The sequence below is a fragment of the Mytilus galloprovincialis genome, chromosome 13 (assembly GCF_965363235.1).
Source record: "Mytilus galloprovincialis chromosome 13, xbMytGall1.hap1.1, whole genome shotgun sequence".
NCBI lineage: Eukaryota > Metazoa > Mollusca > Bivalvia > Mytilida > Mytilidae > Mytilus > Mytilus galloprovincialis.
This window is the reverse complement of record NC_134850.1, coordinates 63,033,107-63,057,658: the sequence shown is the minus strand read 5'-3', so window position 1 is coordinate 63,057,658 and position 24,552 is coordinate 63,033,107. Positions and strand designations below refer to the sequence as shown.

Sequence of the window (24,552 nt, the reverse complement as noted above, 5' to 3'; positions counted from 1 at the left end):
GACTATCTAAGAGGGTAATGAGATTTACACTTTTATAACATGTCTAAGAACATGTTGAATATTTCAGAAGTTTTTATCTTTTGACTTGTTTGACATGACTTTTTGATCTGACACATGTGCATCATGACACACATATTATGCATATGAATCAGGGTCTCTCCCCCCAAAATGTGGTTTGCTCCCATTCATGATTCTTGTTCGCCCCCTTTCACTTTCGCACCACACAAATTGGCACCCTTTTTAAAGGTTTTGTGTTTTTATAGCTGACTATGCAGTATGGGTTTTGTCCATTGTTGCAGGCAGTAAGGTGACCTAAAGTTGTTAATTTCGGTGTCATTTGGTCTGTTGTGGAAATCATACCACATCTTCCTTTTTATATAAAATAAGTTATTATTTTAATTGTTTTAAAATAATGTGAGATTCTTTAAATGTAAAACAGTTTTCTTTTTAGAATTTATTAACAAAATGAATAAACAAGGAATTATTTGAATCTTGAATAATTTTGAATTCTGGAAATTTGATGAGACATTTATGATGAAAACTAACTTACTAAATAGGGTTAGCCATGTGTGAATGGCTAAGGGGTGTTAGTTAGTTCATACTGAAATGATTCTGAAAGTAAAATTAGCCATGCATGCATGGCTAACCCTATTTAGTTGGGTCAGTTTTCATCTTATACTTCTATGACACATGCATGTATCAATTTCTTATCAATTTTCTAGAATTCAAAATTATTCCAGATTCAAATAATTCCTTGTTAATAATGAATAGTGTCATGATGATCAAAGACTATGTCATTTGAGACTTGTAAAAGAACTTTAGAAAGAAACTTCCAAATGAAAATCATGCAAACCCACCACAAGGTACATTTGTACATGTACATGTATTATAAATAATTATCTTTCACTTTTTCGTTTACAATCTTCATTGATTTAATTTAAATCCTACCAAGCTATTCATTTACTTTTATTTTACTCGAAACAAAACACATATATATAAAAAATACCAATAAGCTTTGTATATATACGAACATGACCAATAAACAGTTTTATTGCATAGCAATATAATATTTCCCACAGAAAGTAACCAAAAGTTAGCGTGCAATAAATCATAATATTGCACTAGTGCAATAAATCTTCAAAATTCATGACGTCAACAACGACAAGATCTTAGTTTAAACCAATTTTTACTTTTAAATATTATATTGCTATACAATAAAAGGGTTATTGCATGAATATTGGGGGATATTGTCCCTCGTAGAACATATATTGCACTCGCAAGCTCGTGCAATATAAAATTCTTCTCGGGACAATATTCCCCAATATTCATGCAATAACCCTATAATCTTTAAGGCCTAAATTAAGATATTGTTTGTTTTCCCAATCCCGACCCTGCCAAGCCAGGTGTGGGTAGGCATGGTAGGTAGGTAGGGAAATAATTTTATTTTTCCAAAAAGCTTGAACATTATCAGACGATCCGGCAAGCCTGAAAATCAAAAATGAATAAAATAATATTTGACTTAGTTTTGACAATAAAATTTTATGAGTAGCACCAATTTTGCAGGGTCGGTCGGGATTGGGGAAACAAACAATATTTTATTTTAGGCCTAATATGTTTAATAAATACTAATTTTTAAGACACACTTATTTAAGAACTTGGTTCTGTTAACTTATCTATTAGTATATTACTGAAATAATTTGAGTGCTTTTTCTTGCAGTATGTTTGAAGCTATTAAATGGAATGGTATCTATGGATTTGGTGAAAAATTAATCTACTTTATGCTTGAAAACCGGAAAGGAACTTCAAATGATATGGTATGCAGACAGCTATTCAGGGACTTTTTTGTTATGTTTGGATTGAACTTAATGTAAGTATGACTGAATACAAGGAGATATTTCATGTACTGGTGTATCATGCATTCAAAGCTTTGACAGACACAAGTCAGAATTTACTTCACTTTTTAGATGATTTTTGTCTTAAATGGAAGTGGCCACATACGTCTTCACTAGCAATGTTTATATATATTATGTATTATCAATGAATACAACATATATTAAATATAAGGAATGAACACAAGTGCAGCCACTTCCATTTTAGACCAAATCCTTCTTAAAATTAGCACAAATGTTTTAATTGTGAAGATATCAGTATTTTTGCATGAAATAATAATGCTAGAAACTGATATTGATGCATGTCCATTGTCCATTGTATTTTCAAAAACAGCCCATATTTACAATTTATGTAACAAAAGTATATTCCTTTTCAATGAATAACTGAAAGTTAACAATTTTAACAACTTTGTAAAAACGCTATATTTAAGGGCCAAAAAGGGGTCTTACTGGCCTACTCCTTTAGGTCCAAGGACACAGTTATCGTCCTTTGGTTTTCGTTGTCTACGAATATAGTCCCTAGTGTAAACAGTGTATAACTTGCATGTTTTATTTAATACACTTTCCCAATTTATTTCTTTATATTAAATGCATGAAATATTAAGTAGGGGGATGTACTTACATGTCAAAAAAATTTGAGTGCTGAAACTTTATGTTAAGTAGTGAACTGGTCCAGTTCTAAAAGGTCAAATTTTATCACGTCTGAAGCTGTCAAACTGAATTTTACACCCCCTTAACACAGAATTGTCAATATTTTGAGTTAGAGCTGGTAGAAGTTTCTATAATTTTGTTATTATTTGTCTCACTGGTAGTACACTACACTGTAAAAACATTTTGGAGAAAGAGCAGGTGCGATTTTTTTAATTTGAATTTATTGTCTAAAAGAAATGCACTACGAAATAACTGTGTTCTCGGGCCTGCTGTTTCTCCAAAATGTTTTTACAGTGTAGTGTACTACCAGTGAGACAAATAATATCAAAATTATAGAAACTTCTACCAGCTCTAACTCAAAATATTGACAATTCTGTGTTAAGGGGGTGTAAAATTCAGTTTGACAGCTTCAGACGTGATAAAATTTGACCTTTTAGAACTGGACCAGTTCACTACTTAACATAAAGTTTCAGCACTCAAATTTTTTTGACATGTAAGTACATCCCCCTACTTAATATTTCATGCATTTAATATAAAGAAATAAATTGGGAAAGTGTATTAAATAAAACATGCAAGTTATACACTGTTTACACTAGGGACTATATTCGTAGACAACGAAAACCAAAGGACGATAACTGTGTCCTTGGACCAGCAGGTGCGATTTTTTTAATTTGAATTTATTGTCTAAAAGAAATGCACTACGAAATAACTGTGTTCTCGGGCCTAAGATTTACCTGTGTACCAGGTACCTATTATAATCTTTCTACTTATAAAGTCTACGACCGTTTGTAAAAAGTGAGCTAATTTTAGCATCCATATCATATTATATAAATACTAGTCTTTTATTGAATATATACTGTATAAAACTTTTAATTAACTTTCTTTATGTGTAAAGACCTGTAGTTCGGATAAAAAGAGGCTTGACAGGATGTTCTCTCTGTGTTAAAGACTCATTTGTGGTTTTTAGCTGTTTTCTGCTCTTTCAGCTCCTATACTTTCCCCATTTCCATTCTGAATTTTATGTTTTATATATCAATTGTTCTAACATGACGCCCTTCAAATGCTTTGAGTACACACCCATGGTAAAATATGAATATATTGTTTGGGCTGTTCAGATCATACTCCCATGTCATATGCGTTTTTTATGAATGAGGTACACGACTTCATAGAATGATGACTTTAGAATATAAGCATTTTAAGGGAAAATGCACGCTTGTGAAACCGAAAATCATCACAACAAGGAAATGAAACAAATGATGCTAAAATGTGGTATAAGCCAGTTTGTTTTTAACATATAAGACATATAAGTAAATTATCATTTAAATTCACTTAAAACTAAAAACGTTATTATAAAATAGTTTAAGCATGTCACTAATTAAGGTTGCTCTGTTTTATGCCAATTTAATATGACGTTTATTTATGGAAAAGGCATTTATTTGCCTCCACCTTAAGTGCTTGGATCCAAAACAATTGCCATATTTGTCCTTTTAGAATCGAAATAATTATCGTGATTTTACCATGGGTTGGCCCTTTACTTTTACACTAAAACCAGCAGATATTTTTAGGACGACTGGAGATCTTTTCAGACTTTATCTGTGGCATTATAAAAAAAATCTTAAAAAAGACAAATATTATTGTCAGTCTAAAAATCACTACATATAAAACTGCATTTTTTTTAAGGTAAACAAAAATTCAGTTCTTAGTAAAAAATTATTTGGTAATAGACAACTTTTGAGTTTGATGCATTTCAGTCAAAAACTTTGGTTTAAGGATGTTCGCTACTCTGCAGAAAAATAACAAGCTTTTTAAAAAAACTGTTATAAATTAAAAGTATATAAATAAAGAAACTAAAAAAGCAGAAAAAAATGGAGGGTCCGTGTGCTTGTTTTCGATATATATATATAAGACGTTGAAAATTTGGTGGGAAATAATTCTCTCTAGATTTTTCTTTCACTTAACATTGTCACCTTTTTTGTTTAAAAAACTAGAAAAAATAACATGGATTTCATAAGACTTTGAAATATAGGTATTTAAATAATATGCAATAAATATATGAAAAGAAAAGTAGGGGTTAGTGGGCAAAATGTTTTAATGTTAATACATGGATAAAACCAGAGGATTTCGAAAATCTGTCATCCGTCGTTCCAATGTTGAGTGATATATTGAAAGGTTGGAAAACTATAAAGCTATATTGCTTGAATTATTCCGCAAATTGAATTCACATAATTGTCCCTCAGCACTGCTGTCATTAGAGAATTGTGATTAAGTACCTACAGAACAAATATTATTTCGAATTTATCCTGCACAATGATGATCACTAAGATGCTTGATGAACATTTATAGTGCAGGGATACAAGCGATCCCCTCTTTCTGGTAAATGAAGTCATAAAGGCACACATAATTGACGTGTTTTTTCTGGTGACAAAAAGTGGTCTATTAAAACAAGTAAAAAGTCTTTTGGTTTTTGAAATAAAATAATATCTTATTTTCACAGGGATGGAGAATCAAAAAATAAAAGTATAAAGATTGGAAAGTCTGTAATAACGTCTCACCCAGAATTAAGGTGTTGTATTGACGAGATAACTGAACTAAACATGAAAACTGTGATGGTGGTAGGAGGGGTATGTATTAAGATACAAATGTAATCTATAGTTCAAGATTTCAAGATTCAAGATTTTATTGTAAAGCAACGCTTAGACACATAAATGTGTAACATGAGGTACATATATACAATGGTAAACATGATTTATAATACAAAGGTAACATTAAAAAAAAAAAAAAATAAAAAACAATATAATTTTAAAAAAAACCAAAAAAAACAAACAACAATAAAAAAAAAATAAAAAAAATAAGACAAATTAATATACATATCACAATAGGTTATTCAGCTTTTTGATAAAAGATGCCACCTGTCTATATAAATTGACATTACAGTAAGATAACATTACAGATAATTTCTGTTTACTTGGATGCTTCGTATAATAACTAGGGATATGTTGTTCTCTAAAAGTAACCAGTTGAGGAGACTTGCATATAAAAAGATAGTGAAATTCGTCTCCTACACTTTCTTTACATATGTGACATTTTCTGTCCTCCGCCGGAATATTGTGCCAACGCCCAGTTTCAATGGGAATTTTTATATTAGACGTTCTTAATTTTGTCATCCAGATTCTTGCATTTTCCGGTATTTTTATTAGATAATTTTCAAATCCAAAACAGTTTTTATAACTAGAATAAAATACACCTCGGGAAGATAATTGGACATCTTGATGCCATTTTTGTATATATTGGTCTTGTAAAACCTGTTTTATCAGATGTTTGTAGTCAGCACTATCTTGATTGACAAACACATATCCTAGTCCTGTATCATTAAATATTAATTCTATAAAGTTCAGCCATTTGAATGATTGACCACTATTTTGCATTAAACTTAATAATAATCTATACATATTACTACTTAATTTGTCACCATGCATTATCCTTCTCCAAAATGATGTCATTCTTATTTTGACTTTTATTTCTAATGGAAATCTGCCTAATTCTCCATATACCATATAGTTAGGCGTTTAAGATCTTACTCTTAGAATACGTTTACAAAAATTTAAGTGAATTTGTTCTAAAATTTTCAGGTTTTCGTATCCCCAAATCTCACACCCATATAAAAGAATAGGCTCTACCATGGCATCAAACATTTTAAGCTGTAAATCCAATGGGATGGCTTGATTTCTAATACTTTTGTACAAGCTGTATAATGCTTTTTGTGCTTGATTAACCAATTTTTTCTTCGCCTCATTGAAAGTACCATTACATTTAAATATGAGCCCAAGATATGAGTAGGTATCGACTAATTCTATATTTTTGCCTTGTAATTTAAATTCAAATTTCCTTCGCACTTTGCCTTTACTAAATACCATACTTTTTGTTTTTGTAACATTAACTTCAAGTTTCCATAATTCACAGTAGTTCTGAAAAATATTTAGTGCATTTTGCATACTTTCTGCTGAATCCGCCAGAATGACGGTATCATCAGCGTACAGTATGGCAAACAGTTTCATAATTGAATTTAACTCATTTTGACATTTTTCTTTAACTATCTCAAGGGGACATCCACCTAAATCAATAAAGAATTTTTCTAAGTCATTTAAAAAAATAGAAAAGAGAAAGGGAGATAGATTTTCCCCCTGTCTTACACCAGTTAGACAGGGAAAATATTCTGACTGTTGGTTGTTGTATTTTACACATGATTTAATATTGTTATACATATTAAAAATAACAGTAAATATTTTCCCTTTTATACCACTGTTCTGTAGTTTTTTCCACAGACCACTTCTCCATACAGTGTCGAATGCCTTTCGAAAATCAACAAACGTACAAAATAGTTTTTTTCCAAAAGATTGATAGAGTGATATTAAGGCATGCAATACAAATAAATTATCGGTTGTAGAGTGACCTTTTCGAAATCCAGCTTGGTTGTATGAAATTAAGGAAATTTCATTTGCAAAAAAGGTTAACCTAGAATTAATTATTGATGTAAAGACTTTTCCTAAACAGCTTATTAATGTTATTGCTCTGAAGTTATCAGGATCCATGGTATCTCCTTTGTTTTTAAAAACTGGTCGTATTATACCAATAGTCCAGTGCTCTGGGATTATTCCGGTTTCTAAAACAATGTTAAATATTTTACAGTAAATATGTACCAATGCTGGAGTTGAATGTTTTATATACTCATTTAAAATATTATCTAATCCTGGTGATTTGTTATTCTTTAAATTTTTTATTGCATCAGTTATTTCAGCTTCCGTAATCTCATCGTTCAAAATTGAATCATACAAAGCATCATCACAAATAGAGTTAAAATCAATATCAATAGCATCATCAGCTGCATCGGGTTCATATTGATTCAATTTTTTAAAATATTCGTAAAATGTGTCAATAGGAATTGGAGGGTTCTGTTTAGTTTGACCGGAATATTTTTTAAGAGTCCTCCAAAAGGCTTTTGTGTCAGATTTCGAGTGGGATCTAAGCTCAGCGGCACATTTTTCTTGATACTTACCAAAATTTTGATTTAGTGTTTTCTTATAATCTTTAGCAGAAGTGCTTAAAAGTTGTTTGATCTCTGCAGATTTTTTATGCTTATATGTACTTTTAACCCGTAAATGCATTTCTTTTTTCTCTGCACTCGTTATTAAACCAAGGTTTTGTATTTAATTTAGGTGACCTTTTAGACCTATTATTTTTGTTATCACTAAAAGCGTCAGTGGCGCTATTTACTAAGAATTTACAAAGGTTATCAATAAAACTATTTATCTGATCGACATTAACCTGTGTGTTTTCATTCATTTTATTCAACATGATGTTAAGTTCATTCAATGAGTTATTGGGATCATCATTTATTTCTTGAATAAATTCATTTGTTTTATCTGACCTCCAACGAACATGTTGGTCTACCTTTTGATTAAAAGTTAAGTTTTTCTGATGATTATCGTTATCTATTTTCATTGTAAAATGGACTCTATTATGAACATCAGAAAACATTGGGTTAAAATCAATTATGTCAAAATCTGTAGTTATATTAAAACTATTAGGTGAAAGTAACAGATAGTCTACCATGCTAGCATCTTTACATGTTGTATGGCCAATACCATTGTCTGAAAAAAGACGACCATTTGCTATAAATAGGTTACATCTTTTACAAAAATCCAATAATTTTGTTCCATATTTGTTTACACGACCTGTATCTTTATTAAATCTTTGTAAAATATTATTTTCTTTTAGTATAGAATAACTCGAAGTATTATCATTAATGATATCTTCTTCAATTTGTAGTATTTCTTGTAAATTTATATCATCATCAACATAATCCTTCAAAGAAGAAGTTCTAGCATTGAAATCCCCTACAATCACAATATTTTTGATACCTTGAGAAAATATTAACAATTCTTCTTCAATTTCAATGAATGATTCATCAGATGAATATTTTGAGAACTCAGGTGGAACATAAGTACAACCAAATAGAGTATGTTGATCAAGGGAGGATATTTGGTTTGAAATTTCAATCCATTGAACAAATTCAGAATCCGACTTTAAAAACCGTAAATATTGTTTGAGATTTTTTTTGAAAATAATAAGGATACCTCCTGATTTGTTTTTAAATTTCCTTCTGTTTTTTGCAAAGTAATCATACTCTCTGGGTAATTCCAGCACATCAAGGTTATCCAATTTAGTTTCTGAAAACACTAAGATATCATACTTTGTAATAAGCTGGTGAAAATCAGGGTTCAGTAATTTTGATTTTATACCACACACATTAAGATGAGTTATTTTAAGTTTATCAATTCGCTCAGTATTGTTATCTAAAGCGTTGCCAATGTCCTATCTTGATTTTTCGGCAGTATCCGATTCAGTACGGGTTCTTTTTGATCGTGGTGGTATGGGTGGACTGTTTGCTGCTTCTCTATGTTGTGGCGTACTAGGAGTTCGTTGATTGATAATTTCTCTGTCATTATTTGCTGGATTGATATTGATGTTTTCGGGATTGAACAACTGACCATTTATATATAGTTTGTCGCGAACAAGCCTTGCTTGTTTCCCTAAACTTTTTTCCTTTTTAAATATCGGATACAGTTTTCGGCGCCTTATCTCTATCTCCGGCGGGAATTGCTCGTTGATACCGAAGTTTGTATTTTTAAGACGATAGGCTTGTTTCAGCACATGTTCCAATTCCTTTCTATAAACGAATCTTGCAACAATTGGGCGTGCTCCGTTTCTACCATATTTACCGAATCTGTGAACATTTCCTAATGTAACCATGTATTCGATTCCTAATTGTCTATTAATGAAATCTTGTAACTTTGCCTCACAGTCCTCAGATGGATGATACGTTAGACCGTTGAATACCAAATTGTTTTTCATGCTACGGCATTTCAAGTCTAGGACGGTTTCCTGCAGTTCCTTGATGATTGATTTTTCCTGCATTGTGGTTTCCTCAATCTTTTCAATATCATTTCTATTTAGTTCACATTTTTCCAGTGCTTTTTCAACGACTTGACCCATGCCTTCAAAGCTGTTTTCCATTTCTTTGTTATGTTGCTGTAAATCGGCAATATTATTTTCTACATGATCCATACGTTGGACAACCGATGATAACTGTTGTTTAACATCTTCAATTTTTTCGACCTCTGTTTCGATTTTTGCTATTCTGGTGTTCATTGATAGCAAAGTATTTAAAATCTTATTCAGAACCTCCAAAGTTTTTGGTTCTATGTTTGCCTCCAACGTGTTTTTACTAGTTTCTTCTAATAAGAGTTTTGTATCATTTGGATCCATTTTCAATCGTTTTTGGTAACGTTGTTACGACGCCATCTTGTAGTTAGTGAAGAACAATACCCCAACAATGCAGATTTCTTATAGTGACGTTAAAGTCTTGGTTACAAAATAAAAGTAACAAAGTTCCGTTTTCCTTTATCTCTCAAATTTGTATTTTGAACGTATTTTTCAGCAAAACTAATTTAGTAACATGCAGAATTACTTACTACGAATTTTTCGGACAAATTTCAATTTCTAACTTGGGCAGTAATCACAGTTAAATCTCATTTTCGCAAGAGCCAAAAAAACAGCAGCTATCCGTAGCAACATCCGGGCGTTTCTCTCTGTTCAGGAGGATAAGGGTATCATCAATTGGGTTGATGTGGTTTCTTGTAAATGTTATCTATTTTTTCGGTAGGATTATGGTATTATTGGTTGATGTGGTTTCTTGTACATCTATATACTATATATAGATATAAAATTTGTAGACCAGATTTTTTTAGCCTGTTTGTTTCCCAGCTAATGATCGCCTGAAGTATTATATAATAATAGATAAAAAGGGTATGTAATCATATGGTAATGTACTTTATAACTTCATATAGTTCATTGTAATGTGACAAATCTGGACTGATAATTGTTATTATTTAACCTATTATTTATTGTATATTACATATATCTATTTGAATATTGCCGGGTGGTCAACTTCTCGGGTGTGCACAAACACTGATAAATGCATTGACTTTCATACTCATGATTTAAACTATTTGTACTTTGCAATCGATAAGGGTCAGTTTTATATGTATATCTTGGTAATGTTTACCTATGAAATACTTGGATTATCCCGTCATATAGTGATTTATTTTGACAAATATCGTCGTGAGATTCAACTTGTTTACATCTGCCATGACACCTTTCTGTACTTTCACTTTGCGATCTCAATATCATTATTTGTTTAAGTTAACACTTTATCAATGCGGATAAATTGCGTATTTATTATGTTTGTGCCTCCCTTTTCATTAACAGTGTCTTTATTTATGATAGAACAGGGTTTTCATTGATCTCATTTAAGCATTATATCTAATGCGTAAGGTTAGGTAAATTACACATAAGTTCATACGCCGTAGTGAGAAAGGAATTTACTGTCCGTTTCATTATAGTATTATATAAAAATGTCCTTTTGGTTTTATTTGCTTTTAAAAATAATTCGGACAAGAAGGACAAAATGAGGACAAGCCAATAATGAGTATTTATTTAATAATAACGAAATCTGATTGTCCTCTTGAACGTTTCAAGCCAAAAGACGTAAGAAACGTTGCTTTTGATTGGACGATTAGATGTTTACTCTAACGTCATAGTAAGTGCCAAAACACATAAATAGGAGCCTGTAGAACAACATGTCATTCTGAATCAATCTCTTGAACCGTCAACTACCTTTTATATTGACCACCCGATGTATTGCTTTATCTGTTGAATGTTGAATGATGAATGTGTATTTGATGTTTATTATATTGAAAGAAGAAGTCAAAATACTACTAAAATAAATATCATTGTTATGTTTATTACAAATCTGTTTCTCCACAATGCCGTTGATTCCACTCCTCCTGAATGATGAGTTAAACAGTTTTATAGTAACCCTGGGTTTGTTACAGTTTGGTGTCAGAAGTGGGATGACAAAAATAATTGTCATCCAGTGATCGAATACCTTGCCTGTGATTTTTAAATTTGAATAAGAATCTTATTTTTTTCAACGCATTTAGTGAACTGGTAATAATTTTCAATGTCTGACGAATCTGATTCAGAAATCGAGTTTAATATGGATAAACGTGAAACGGTCGAGAAAAATAATGAAGACTCTGCATTAAATACAATGGTAAAACAAGGTCAAGGTGATATGGAAAGCGAATTCAATGACAACGTACGAGACAATATGGTTAGACAGAGAAATACAGTTGAGACGGAACGGAATTTTGAAGGTGAACCAGGTGTTTCGTATTTTGAAAATAATAGCGGTCATGAACGAAAATGGGGAAATGCACCACGATTTTGCCGTGAACAGTTGCCGATTGCTGGACATCCTGCTACAATTCGTCCAGATGCTTATAGTGGATCAGATGACTGGGAAGAATATTATTCGCATTTTCAAGATTGTGCAGAACTAGGCAGATGGAGCATGGAGGATAGAGTATTAACACTTGCTGCAAGTTTAAAGGGCCCTGCGCGAACTTTTTATATGAACCTTCCTTCTCATGAACGCCGACCTTATGGTATACTTGTGCGACGCTTAGAAGAAAGATTTGGAAGTGCACGTCAACAAAACCGATGGTTATCACGTTTTGAAATGAGAACGCGAAATTCCAGTGAAACAGTTGCTGCTCTCGGTGATGACCTCCGCCAGATGGTACAAAAAGCTTATTGTAATTTAAATTCAATGGCACAAGAAGTTTTGGCACTCAATCAATTATATAAGTCAATTCCTTTAGAAATGAAATGTCGATGTGTAGATCGAGAATGTAAAACGGTCGGTGACGCTGTGGATATAATTGAAAGATATGAGGCTCTGTTAGGGGAGTCAAGTGATAAGAAGAAAACTAGTGTCCGCTCAGTTTCTTATGAAAATTGTATTGAAAATAAATTAGATATGGAATGGCAAAATAATGGTGACCAAAATGTCAGATTAATTTCCCAACAGCCAAATAATGACAAAACCATTCAAATGCTTATAAGTAGGATTGACAAGTTAGAAAATCAGACTCAGAATAAGGGAAACCGATCAAACTTTAGATTTGGACAGAAAAATTATCAAAATGGGAGAAATACACAGAATCAAAGAACCTGCTTCATTTGTGACTCTCCTGATCATTTTTATAGACAATGTTCTATGTACACTGGTCCAAAATTTAGGGAAAATAAACCACCAAATTCCCATAATTTCAGAAATTTCAGACCAAATACAACTTTGGAACCAGTTCAGGGAAACGACCATCCGTTGATTCAATAGGTCGGGAGTTGACGGTTACAGAAGGGCCTCGGGACTTGTTAAATAATTTTAAACATGTTGGAAAAGAAATTCAGACTCAAATTGTTAATAGCAGAATAGGTCAAATAGGGGGACTAGGAAATATAACCGACAATGGATTTTATATGCATGGTTCAGTTTATGGACAAACATAAGAGAACTCTGGCATAATATGTTTTATGAAAATAATGTGATTATTTGTGATATTACCTTGATCAAATTTTCGAAAAAGATTTATTATTTAAATTCGTGCAGTACCAATAAATTACGGAATATTGAAGTGACAAAGAAAGCAGGAAAAGTATTTCACATAGATAGACTCGCAGAATATAATGGAAACAGTTTAAAGTGACAAAAGAAAGTGTCTCATAATCTAGCAAGAAGTAAAGTAAGTTAAAACCAAAGAAGAGAACAGATGCCATTAGAAATTTATTGTGCTTATGTGTTTAAATGTGTATCATTTGTTATTTTTTATTTTATGAATAAAATTATTCATGTGTTGAGATATAGTGTTTATGAAGAAGTATTGGTGAAGTGTTGTGAATGCATTCAGTAGTTATGTGATACTTTCTAGAAACGTAGCCCAGATTTGCCTAAAGGGACTGATCACCCCAGAGTTGGTTGAAAAGAGGGAGTTTTCTAGAAAATTTGGTGAAAATTGGAAGTTTATTGTGATATTTCCAAAGTAGTTTATAAAGTTGCAGAGTCAACAGAAGTTATTATTTGAAGTGACAATTGTCATGGTATATTTTATTTTTGTGAAAGTGATACAGTGTTTTGTAAATAAGTTGAAGAAATTCGTGAATGGCTCTAGTGTTTCTCTATGGTTTTTAAAATGTGTCCGATGTCTTATCAGAAATTGCTATGAGTGTAATAGTGAAAATTATCTACAGATGACAGAAAGATGATTTCCCTGAAGACACAGAAGTGTGGATGATATAATTAAACTGTGTGAATATATTCCATTAAAGATTGAAGAACATAGAGACTATAAGTGAAGAATAAAAGTACTGGTATACTGTTACCTCCAGAAAATACAGGAGTATTTTAAGACTTGGGTGGGGGAAATTGTGACAAATCTGGACTGATAATTGTTATTATTTAACCTATTATTTATTGTATATTACATATATCTATTTGAATATTGCCGGGTGGTCAACTTCTCGGGTGTGCACAAACACTGATAAATGCATTGACTTTCATACTCATGATTTAAACTATTTGTACTTTGCAATCGATAAGGGTCAGTTTTATATGTATATCTTGGTAATGTTTACCTATGAAATACTTGGATTATCCCGTCATATAGTGATTTATTTTGACAAATATCGTCGTGAGATTCAACTTGTTTACATCTGCCATGACACCTTTCTGTACTTTCACTTTGCGATCTCAATATCATTATTTGTTTAAGTTAACACTTTATCAATGCGGATAAATTGCGTATTTATTATGTTTGTGCCTCCCTTTTCATTAACAGTGTCTTTATTTATGATAGAACAGGGTTTTCATTGATCTCATTTAAGCATTATATCTAATGCGTAAGGTTAGGTAAATTACACATAAGTTCATACGCCGTAGTGAGAAAGGAATTTACTGTCCGTTTCATTATAGTATTATATAAAAATGTCCTTTTGGTTTTATTTGCTTTTAAAAATAATTCGGACAAGAAGGACAAAATGAGGACAAGCCAATAATGAGTATTTATTTAATAATAACGAAATCTGATTGTCCTCTTGAACGTTTCAAGCCAAAAGACGTAAGAAACGTTGCTTTTGATTGGACGATTAGATGTTTACTCTAACGTCATAGTAAGTGCCAAAACACATAAATAGGAGCCTGTAGAACAACATGTCATTCTGAATCAATCTCTTGAACCGTCAACTACCTTTTATATTGACCACCCGATGTATTGCTTTATCTGTTGAATGTTGAATGATGAATGTGTATTTGATGTTTATTATATTGAAAGAAGAAGTCAAAATACTACTAAAATAAATATCATTGTTATGTTTATTACAAATCTGTTTCTCCACAATGCCGTTGATTCCACTCCTCCTGAATGATGAGTTAAACAGTTTTATAGTAACCCTGGGTTTGTTACAGTAATTGCTTTGATTAGCATAGCTTAATTAATTAAAAATAAAGTTTTATAGCTGATTCCTTACAGTCTATGTTTTGCAAGCAGGCGAAAATGATTTGTATTCAATTTGTCTTGAATTGATGACAACTCAGACTTGGAGTTACTCGTGAGTCAGTACGGCCAACTTACACCACTCAAACACTCTCACTAATTATTACAACTTGCATAATTTTATTAAACTCACACCACTAAAACAAAAGAAATATATAACAAACTCTAAAAAATGTGTTTAATCATTAGATTGTTTTGTTCTTCTCTTATTATGTTACCCCTTTCTCCAAGCACCTGTGTAACACAGAGTTACAACCTGAACCACTTGAGGAAAAATACATACTGGCGCCCCACTGAAGAAATGTATACTGTTTATGTTCTTAACCTTAACTTTTAAAAACAAAGCAAAGAGTATAACAAATTAAATCATAAAGCATTAATATGCAATAAAATTGAGAATGGAAATGGGGAATGTGTCAAAGAGACAACAACCCATCCATAGAAAAAACAAAAGCAAAAGGTCACCAACAGGTTTTCAATGTAGGCGTCCTACAGCTGGCCCCTAAACAAATATATACTAGTTCAGTGATAATGAACGCCATACTAAACTCCAAATTGTACACAAGAAACTAAAATTTAAATAATACAAGACTAACAAAGGCCAGAGGCTCCTGACTTGGGACATGTGCAAAAATGCGGCGGGTTAAACATGTTTATGAGATCTCAACCCTCCCCCTATACCTCTAGCCAATGTAGAAAAGCTACATTTTTCCTATATTGACTAAAAGGTTGCTTTATATATTTCAAGTTTAACAATATAATTTAAATATAATAAACAATAATGGTTCATATGTTTTAGGTAAAACAAAGAAAAGTTACATTACCAAGTGCTCATGACTTTAAGATAGAAGATCTTAATCCATATGATATAATTGGACAACATGGAGCCAATCTGTTGCTTGAAATACAAGATTCATGTTTTGAGAAAACAGGAGATGAAGAAGATGGAAGAAGTTTTGTTTTTGGAGCAATATGTGTTGGTACACAGGTAATGATAAAACTGAAGTGTACATAAATTACTGTTGACCCATTTTATTGTTGAGATCCCAATTTTTGTGGATTTCAAGATTATAGCATAGATGTAATACTACATCTATGATTATAGGTAAACCCCAAATTTTAAATCTTCAAAGTTGTATATTTTTTATTGGCTTGTAGCATACTTTGACTAAACCGAGTACATTAATCAAATATCAATTTAAATAAAACATTTCCTCAAACTGCAAAAATAGGGGCCCACAAGAATTTACAAATATTACACAGTATTTGGAGACATATTGAAATAATCACAGGACAAAATGTAAATAAGTTGCATGTTAGACTAAAAATAAATTTATTTTAGCTTACACCAGAATTTATAAGGATTTGTATAAATTCTTTCTATCATAGAATGCAAATTTATGATTTCAGTGCTGTGTGTCTTTCCTTTTTCTCTCTTTCTGTTTGGGTCATCAGTTTATCTGTCCTGTCTGTTTTTGTTGAGCCTTCGACTTTAGTCGAAAAAGTGAGACTAACCGAACATACATTCCGTCGGTGCAGGGGCGGCGGTGGCGTCCACAAATATTCACTCTATGGTTAAAGTTTTTGAAATTTTAATAACTTTCTTAAACTGTACTGGCTTTCTACTAAACTTGGACAGAAGCTTGTTTATGATCATAAGATAGTATTGAGAAGTAAATTTTGTAAAAATAAAATTCCATTTTTTCCATATTTTACTTATAAATGGGAAACATTACATTCACTCTGTGGTTAAAGTTTTTAAAATTTTAATAACTTTCTTAAACTATCCTGGGTTTATACCAAACTTGGACAGAAGCTTGTTTATGAGTAAAAGATAGTAAACAGCAGTTAATTTTGTAAAAAAATAAATCAATTTTTTCCCTATTTTACTTTTAAATGGACTTTTAAAATGGATTCTGCAAGGAAACAACACATTCACTCTGTGGACAAATTTTTTAAAAATTTAATAACTTTCTTAAATTATCCTGGGTTTGTACCAAACTTGGACAGAAGCTTGTTTATGATATGATCAAAAGCTAGTATCTAGGAGGAAATTTTGTTAATATTTTGTACCTGTGTATCTGTATTTTACTTATAAATGGACTTAGTTTTTCTTCCAGTTAACATTACATACAGTCTGCAGTTAAAGTTTTTAAAACATTTATTAGATTCATAAGCTATCCTGGAATTTTACCAAACTTAAACAGAACTCTTCTTACAATCATAAGATAGTAGCAAGAGGATTTTTTTAATTGATTTTTTTCCTCATTTTTGTTGAGCCTGCGATTTTCACCAAAAGTAGGCAAGACACTGGGTTCTGCGGAACCCTTACAAATTTTTTCCGAAGAAAAATTTTCCTTCCTATTTTTGTCCATAGTGTTACGCCCCGGTGATTTGAAAGCTAACATAGTTTTTACCGTGTTCTCCGTTCCACACTTGATACACGCAGATGTGCGTTGTTGTGTTATGATTCGTATTTTACAGAAGATATAGCTTACTTTGACCTTATATTATATACTGACTTCTTTAAATCTATATATCGACGTTATTTCTATGTGTAATTGTTCATTTTGTATTTGTTTATACTTAGTTTCAGTATAGCGCGCCAAATGTAACGTTACGTGTTCTTGTTTATGAAGAACTTGTGTATTACGTCACACATGGTATAAAATAAGGAACGCATGTTCCTACGTTGAGATTCTCTCCAACAACCTCCATGCAGTTAGCAGTCTCTCTTAAGCTTGGTGAAAGTATTTAAATGCAGTGCACCAAGTAGATTCCTGCACCAAGTAATGCAGTGCACCAAGTAGATTTGCAGCACCAAGTAAAGTTGCTTGGTGAGAGTTTTTAGATGCAGTGCACCAAGTAGATTTACATGCACCGAGTATGCTGAGTATTCAAGTTGAATGCAGTGCACCAAGTAGAATTGCTGCACCGAGTTAGCTGAGTATTTGAATGCCGTGCACCAAGTAGATTTTCTTGCACCGAGCAATTGTTTTATTAATCTTAGTGCAAGTAATGCACCTTGCCGTATTACTTATTGTATATAATTATTAACGTATTTTGTTTCTTGAACCGCTGTATTTGATATATTGTTTAAATAGAAATAATACAATTAATGAACTTCCATTATGATCTTTATTATTACTTCCTTCACCAGAGGCCCACAAAAGTAATTACGGGTGTACATCCTGACAGAAAACCCCGGAACGTTACACTGGTGTCAGAAGTGGGATTTTAAATTTTTATTCATAAAAAAAATTATCTGGTGAAGTTTGAAAAATAAAATCATTTTAAAATGGATGATTCTTTGCAGTCAGATTTAATTCAATTTTATCCAACAGATAGATTATCAATTGCTAGTGATGATACAGTGGTGAATAATACACATGAAATGAGAACAAGTTCGCAGAGTTCTTATGAGTCTACCCAAACAGACAATCTATCTAATAGTTTACCAGTTATTTCATGCAGTAAAATGACACAAAATCACTTAAGATTCAAACCGAGATTGGTAATTGTTTATTTTTATTTGTAAAGAGAATTTAATTCACTGTTCGGAGAATTTATTAAAACCTGCGTCTGCCGTAGTGCACCAAGTAGAGTACTCGGTGTTGACATAATTTTTGGCTAGCACCAAGCAGATTTGCTCGGTGCTGCACCAAGTGGAATTACTTGGTGAAAAGTATTTTTCTTAATATAAAAAGCTTCTAGTTATTTAAATAATAATATTTTATGATCCTTCTAAAATTATGAGGTTAACAATATATAACCTGCACCAAGCAGTATCTAAAATTATTTGCTCGGTGTGCACCAACTAAATTTCTAGCAACGACTAGATTCTGCACCGACTAATTTCTAGCACCGACTAGATTCTGCACCGACTAAATTGTATTGCAGTTAAGAATAAAATGTATCTTTGTTTATAACTCTATTCATGTGTTTTATGAACCACTGTATCTTCTGTGATCATGAATTACTTATGCTGAATTTATATTGATAATAATAATACAATTTATGAACTTCCATTATGATCTTTATTATTAATTCCTTCACCGGAGGCCCACAAAGGTAAATAATTTAAAAAATTAAAAAAATTATCTGGTGAAGTTTGAAAAATAAAATCATTTTAAAATGGATGATTCTTTGCAGTCAGATTTAATTCAATTTTATCCAACAGATAGATTATCAATTGCTAGTGATGATACAGTGGTGAATAATACACATGAAATGAGAACAAGTTCGCAGAGTTCTTATGAGTCTACCCAAACAGACAATCTATCTAATAGTTTACCAGCTATTTCACCTGCAGTAGGAGACATATTTGAATCACTTACAAATCAAATAAGAGATACATTTAATATGGTAACACAACAAAATGCAGCAAATCTGTCTATGATGGAAGAAAAAATTCAAAATCAAATCATGCAGGTGAAAAATCATTTCGAAGAACAAATATTTAATTTAAGAGAAGAATTTAAGAAACAAAGGTCCAAATCTGACCAAATTCAATCTGAAAGATCAGAAATAATTGCTTCGGAAGCTCAAATTATAAAAACACATGCAGTACAAGAACAAAAACTGCCACAGAATACAACATGTATACCTTCAATATCTGAAACATGCAGTTATCAAAATTACAATACTAGTAATAGTCAAAATACAAGGGGTATGCAATCTCATCCTAGTTTATATCATGCTGGTGTTACACAAAAACACAAAGTAAATATGAAGCCGCAACCCTATGATGGTATTGATGATATTGAAGAATATCTCAGCCAGTTTCAAATTTTAGCTGAAGTTAATGGTTGGGACTATAGTACAATGTCACTATGTCTGGCTAGCAGTTTGAAAGGTGGTGCTAGAGCCATTTTAAATGAATTAAACGAGTTTAAAAGGCGAGATTTTGATAGCCTAGTTGATGCCCTTCATAATAGATTTGGTTCAGTTCATAGGTCTGAGATATTCAGAGCTCAGTTACAGACTAGAGTAAGAAAAGATAATGAATCTCTATCTGCCCTCAGTCAAGATATTAAAAAAATGACTCGCTGTGCTTATCCTGGTGCCCCTTCCTCTGTGACTGATATACTGGCTTTGGATCGGTTTATAGATTCATTAAATGACCCTGAAATGCGTCTTAGAATAAGAGAAGCAAGGCCTAAAAATATCAACGAAGCTGAAATTTTAGCTATAAGATATGATGCTTTTAACCAAGCAGATAGAATAAGGTATCATACCTTAAATAATGCTGTCGCTGGAATTTTCATTGAGTCAAAGAATAAATGCTTTCGCTGTGGTGAAAAAGGCCATGTTAGAAAAGATTGTCCTTATAGAGAATAACTTATAAAGTTATAAATATTGTTTTCGTTTTATTTGTTTTATTTATTATGTTTAAAACTGTTTAAAATGTTAATTCTTGAATGTAATGCAGAAGTATGCTGAAAAGTAGAAAAAAGAGCTTGTTGAATCGTTCAATTTAGTTGCTGGTGTCTTCCTGTCGTTGATATAATGCTGTTGAATTAAAATTAGCGAGAACTAGTAGTGATCTAAACTACTACTACATAATAATGGTAATAACACATGCTGAAATAATTAAATATCTGTGTAATTATACCCGATGCGGAAATAATAGCATAACTCACACTCCATGAGTAAAAATGAAGCCATGGAACCGGACAAAAGTTTATGCTATTGTATCGGATGTAAGTTACATGGACTAAATACAAGTCAATGAATGGTTTGTTAGTAATGCTGTCGCTGATATATATTCATGTTATCATGAATTAGAAGAATGGTTTGCTGTTGTATTTTGTAAGTAATCCTGTGACAGAAAATGTCTGTGGAAAAACTTATATATGTTAAGGGTTTTACTTGTACGTCCTGTGATGAATATCTGTGGAGTACCGGTGATTTTGTATGTGTATATTCTGTGATCGAGTATCTGTGAAATACCATATTTTAAGAGCAGTATAGTCCTGTGACTGGTATATTGTCTGTGGTATGCTGTTGCTTATGTTGTTTTTGAAGTCGGTTCCTGTGACGAAAGAATGTCTGTGGAAGACTTATATATTTTAAGGGTGTTACCCGTATGTCCTGTGATGAGAATATCTGTGGAGTATTGGGGATTTTTAGTATGGTCCTGTGACTGGTATATTGTCTGTGGAATACTATTGCTTATTTGGATATCGAATTGTAATATCAGCGACTGGACATAAGTATATATGTTTGTGTCAACACAAGAAGAATTGTATATGAACTGATTTTTACTAGACTTGAAGCGGCGAGTCAACCATTCATTGAATACCCATACAGACATTTGTACAGATTTAATATTTTATTGAACTTTGATATCAACAAAGAACTTTTTATCTCACCACAAGAGGGATATATGTTATCGAATCATACTAAACATTTTACAGAAGACAATGAACAGGAAGAGGAAGACGGTCTGAAGAGTGGAAATACCTGCATGGTTGAATGATGGATTATTATGTTTCTATTTCTATGAAGTGTTTCTTACTAAACATTATTGTTTTATCTTACACCAAGAGACTTACGAAGCGAGACTTTTTGTGTTTATTTTATATTACATTATGAAATGACATCTGCAGGACATACATACTCTCATATTTGAGGACAAATCCTTTTTCTATAAGGTAGGGGGTAGTGTTACGCCCCGGTGATTTGAAAGCTAACATAGTTTTTACCGTGTTCTCCGTTCCACACTTGATACACGCAGATGTCCGTTGTTGTGTTATGATTCGTATTTTACAGAAGATATAGCTTACTTTGACCTTATATTATATACTGACTTCTTTAAATCTATATATCGACGTTATTTCTATGTGTAATTGTTCATTTTGTATTTGTTTATACTTAGTTTCAGTATAGCGCGCCAAATGTAACGTTACGTGTTCTTGTTTATGAAGAACTTGTGTATTACGTCACACATGGTATAAAATAAGGAACGCATGTTCCTACGTTGAGATTCTCTCCAACAACCTCCATGCAGTTAGCAGTCTCTCTTAAGCTTGGTGAAAGTATTTAAATGCAGTGCACCAAGTAGATTCCTGCACCAAGTAATGCAGTGCACCAAGTAGATTTGCAGCACCAAGTAAAGTTGCTTGGTGAGAGTTTTTAGATGCAGTGCACCAAGTAGATTTACATGCACCGAGTATGCTGAGTATTCAAGTTGAATGCAGTGCACCAAGTAGAATTGCTGCACCGAGTTAGCTGAGTATTTGAATGCCGTGCACCAAGTAGATTTTCTTGCACCGAGCAATTGTTTTATTAATCTTAGTGCAAGTAATGCACCTTGCCGTATTACTTATTGTATATAATTATTAACGTATTTTGTTTCTTGAACCGCTGTATTTGATATATTGTTTAAATAGAAATAATACAATTAATGAACTTCCATTATGATCTTTATTATTACTTCCTTCACCAGAGGCCCACAAAAGTAATTACGGGTGTACATCCTGACAGAAAACCCCGGAACGTTACAATATGAAGGAATTAAAGGAGACTTACATCTCCCTTGGACATCTTTGTTGATGGTAATAAACAACTATAAATGCAATCTATTTCAAAGTCAGAATATTATGTAACATTTTTATCAGAATATCATATTGTGTTACATTGACATGGAGTAATTGCTACTGAAGCAAGGACTAAACTTAACACTCGTCCAGTCAACCAAGGCAACAAGATTTTCAGCTGTGTGAATGTAAAATGTTTTGAAGTGAATTCAATTTCTAACCTTTCCTCTGCGATATAAACAAAAACTGTTCCCAAACGTAAACCTGCATTTCTAATAAATGTGAGATGATTCAAGAGAGAATTTCCAAAAACCAGTCATAAGTCATGATTTGACATATACAGTCTTACCTGTGTTATCTAATACACTGGAGGAACAGAAAAAAATGTCAGACTAAGCAGGGTGTCATTTTTTTTCCTGCAAGTATAGGCATATTTTAGGACCATGAAAATTAATGTGTAGATCAAAGCAAGAAGTTGGAATACACAGGTGTCTGATTATGAAGGTTACACTGTACCTCTTTAGATCATAGCACCTGTTCTTATCCCTCTTTTAACTCTTCTACCATTATTTCTTTATTGTTTAGTGTTTTTTTCTAAACTGTTGAGTATGCATCACAAAAGGGATGCATTCCAATATAGGGTGTCATGACAAGTCTGTATCAGATGATGACTTTTAAATGCACAATATCTTAAATGAAAAAATAATTTGCAAAATCTCGTAAAAAAATATCATAACACTAAGATTATGGCTTGAATTTGAAATAGCATTTTTAAAATGATTGATAGACACAGTCATATTGTCAAAAGGTCAACAGGAAGAGTTGAAAGGGAGACTATGTTGGTAGGAAAGGTACTAAAATTAGTATTGTCAATTCTTATGATATATTTCTGGTGGCAATAATTCAAATATTTTAAAGTTATCACAGAATGCAAATTCTTTACCAGACTCAAAATATACAAGTAGGATTACCTAAAAAGGCTTTGTTAGTATATGAAAATTGAAAAGAGTTAACTTCATGTGTACCTACTAGAGTGATTTTTATATATGACTATGATTTTTTTTGTAGGTTATTTTTACTGCCCTTGAAATGAAAAAAAGTCACATACATGCTATAAAACAATTGGAGGGAGAAGACCTTAACAAAGTTGTTGGTGATGATAATGTTGTTGAAACCTCTTCTATATCCTACACTAGACCGTATAACATATTGAAAGCAGCAGACAGATCTGAAATGTATGAGCCATTACTACGGTTAGCATGTTATCAACATCAAATCACATGATAGTCACATGGTTGTCTATACATTGACTGAGATTTTGGCAAGTATGTCAAATTCATAAAGGGATTACATGGATTACATGACTGTCTGTACCTTGCCTGAGATTTTTGACATGTAGAAGTCATGAAGAGTCATTTCTTAGCTGTAACAGTTGAATGCATGGAAAGGGATAACATCAGCTTTAACGAACTTTTAAATAAGTCTTAATTAAAAGGAGATGAAATGCTTTTAACTTTTACAAAAGGATCACTTTAAAAGCCTGCATTCTGAATATACTTTTTGTCCTGGAGAGAAGGATTTCTTTTTATTTTATAGAACATTTCTTATGAACATTTCAAAGCAAAGAAATATATTTGAAATTTAAAAAAAAATATAACTGTTTATTAAAGATATGTATAGAAAATTTAGTTATTGTCTTTTTAGTCTGGCCTCTGATGAAAGTTGCAAAATGGGAGACACTGGAATTATTTATCAGCATTAGTGACTTAAACTCTCTTTAAGGTTCATATTTCAGAAGATAGAAAAACCTGGATGCTTAATAACTTGTATACTGATGCGTTATGTTATGAAGTTAATAAAAATAAGAAGGTGTGGTATGATTGCCAATGAGACAACTCTTCACAAGAGACTAAATGGCACAGAAATTAACAACTATAGGTCACTGTATGGCCTTCA

At 32.0% G+C, this 24,552-nt stretch overlaps 1 protein-coding gene across 1 annotated transcript; it reads left to right on the top strand.

Moving 5' to 3' along the window:
* Positions 1-24,201, top strand: LOC143055861 (uncharacterized). Its single transcript, XM_076228913.1, has 5 exons — positions 1-14; positions 1,718-1,867; positions 5,035-5,161; positions 15,855-16,043; positions 23,665-24,201. The coding sequence occupies exons 2-5, from the start codon at positions 1,719-1,721 to the stop codon at positions 23,878-23,880; spliced, it is 681 nt and encodes a 226-aa protein (XP_076085028.1). The 5' UTR covers positions 1-14; position 1,718; the 3' UTR covers positions 23,881-24,201.
* Positions 24,202-24,552: the final 351 nt, after the last annotated feature.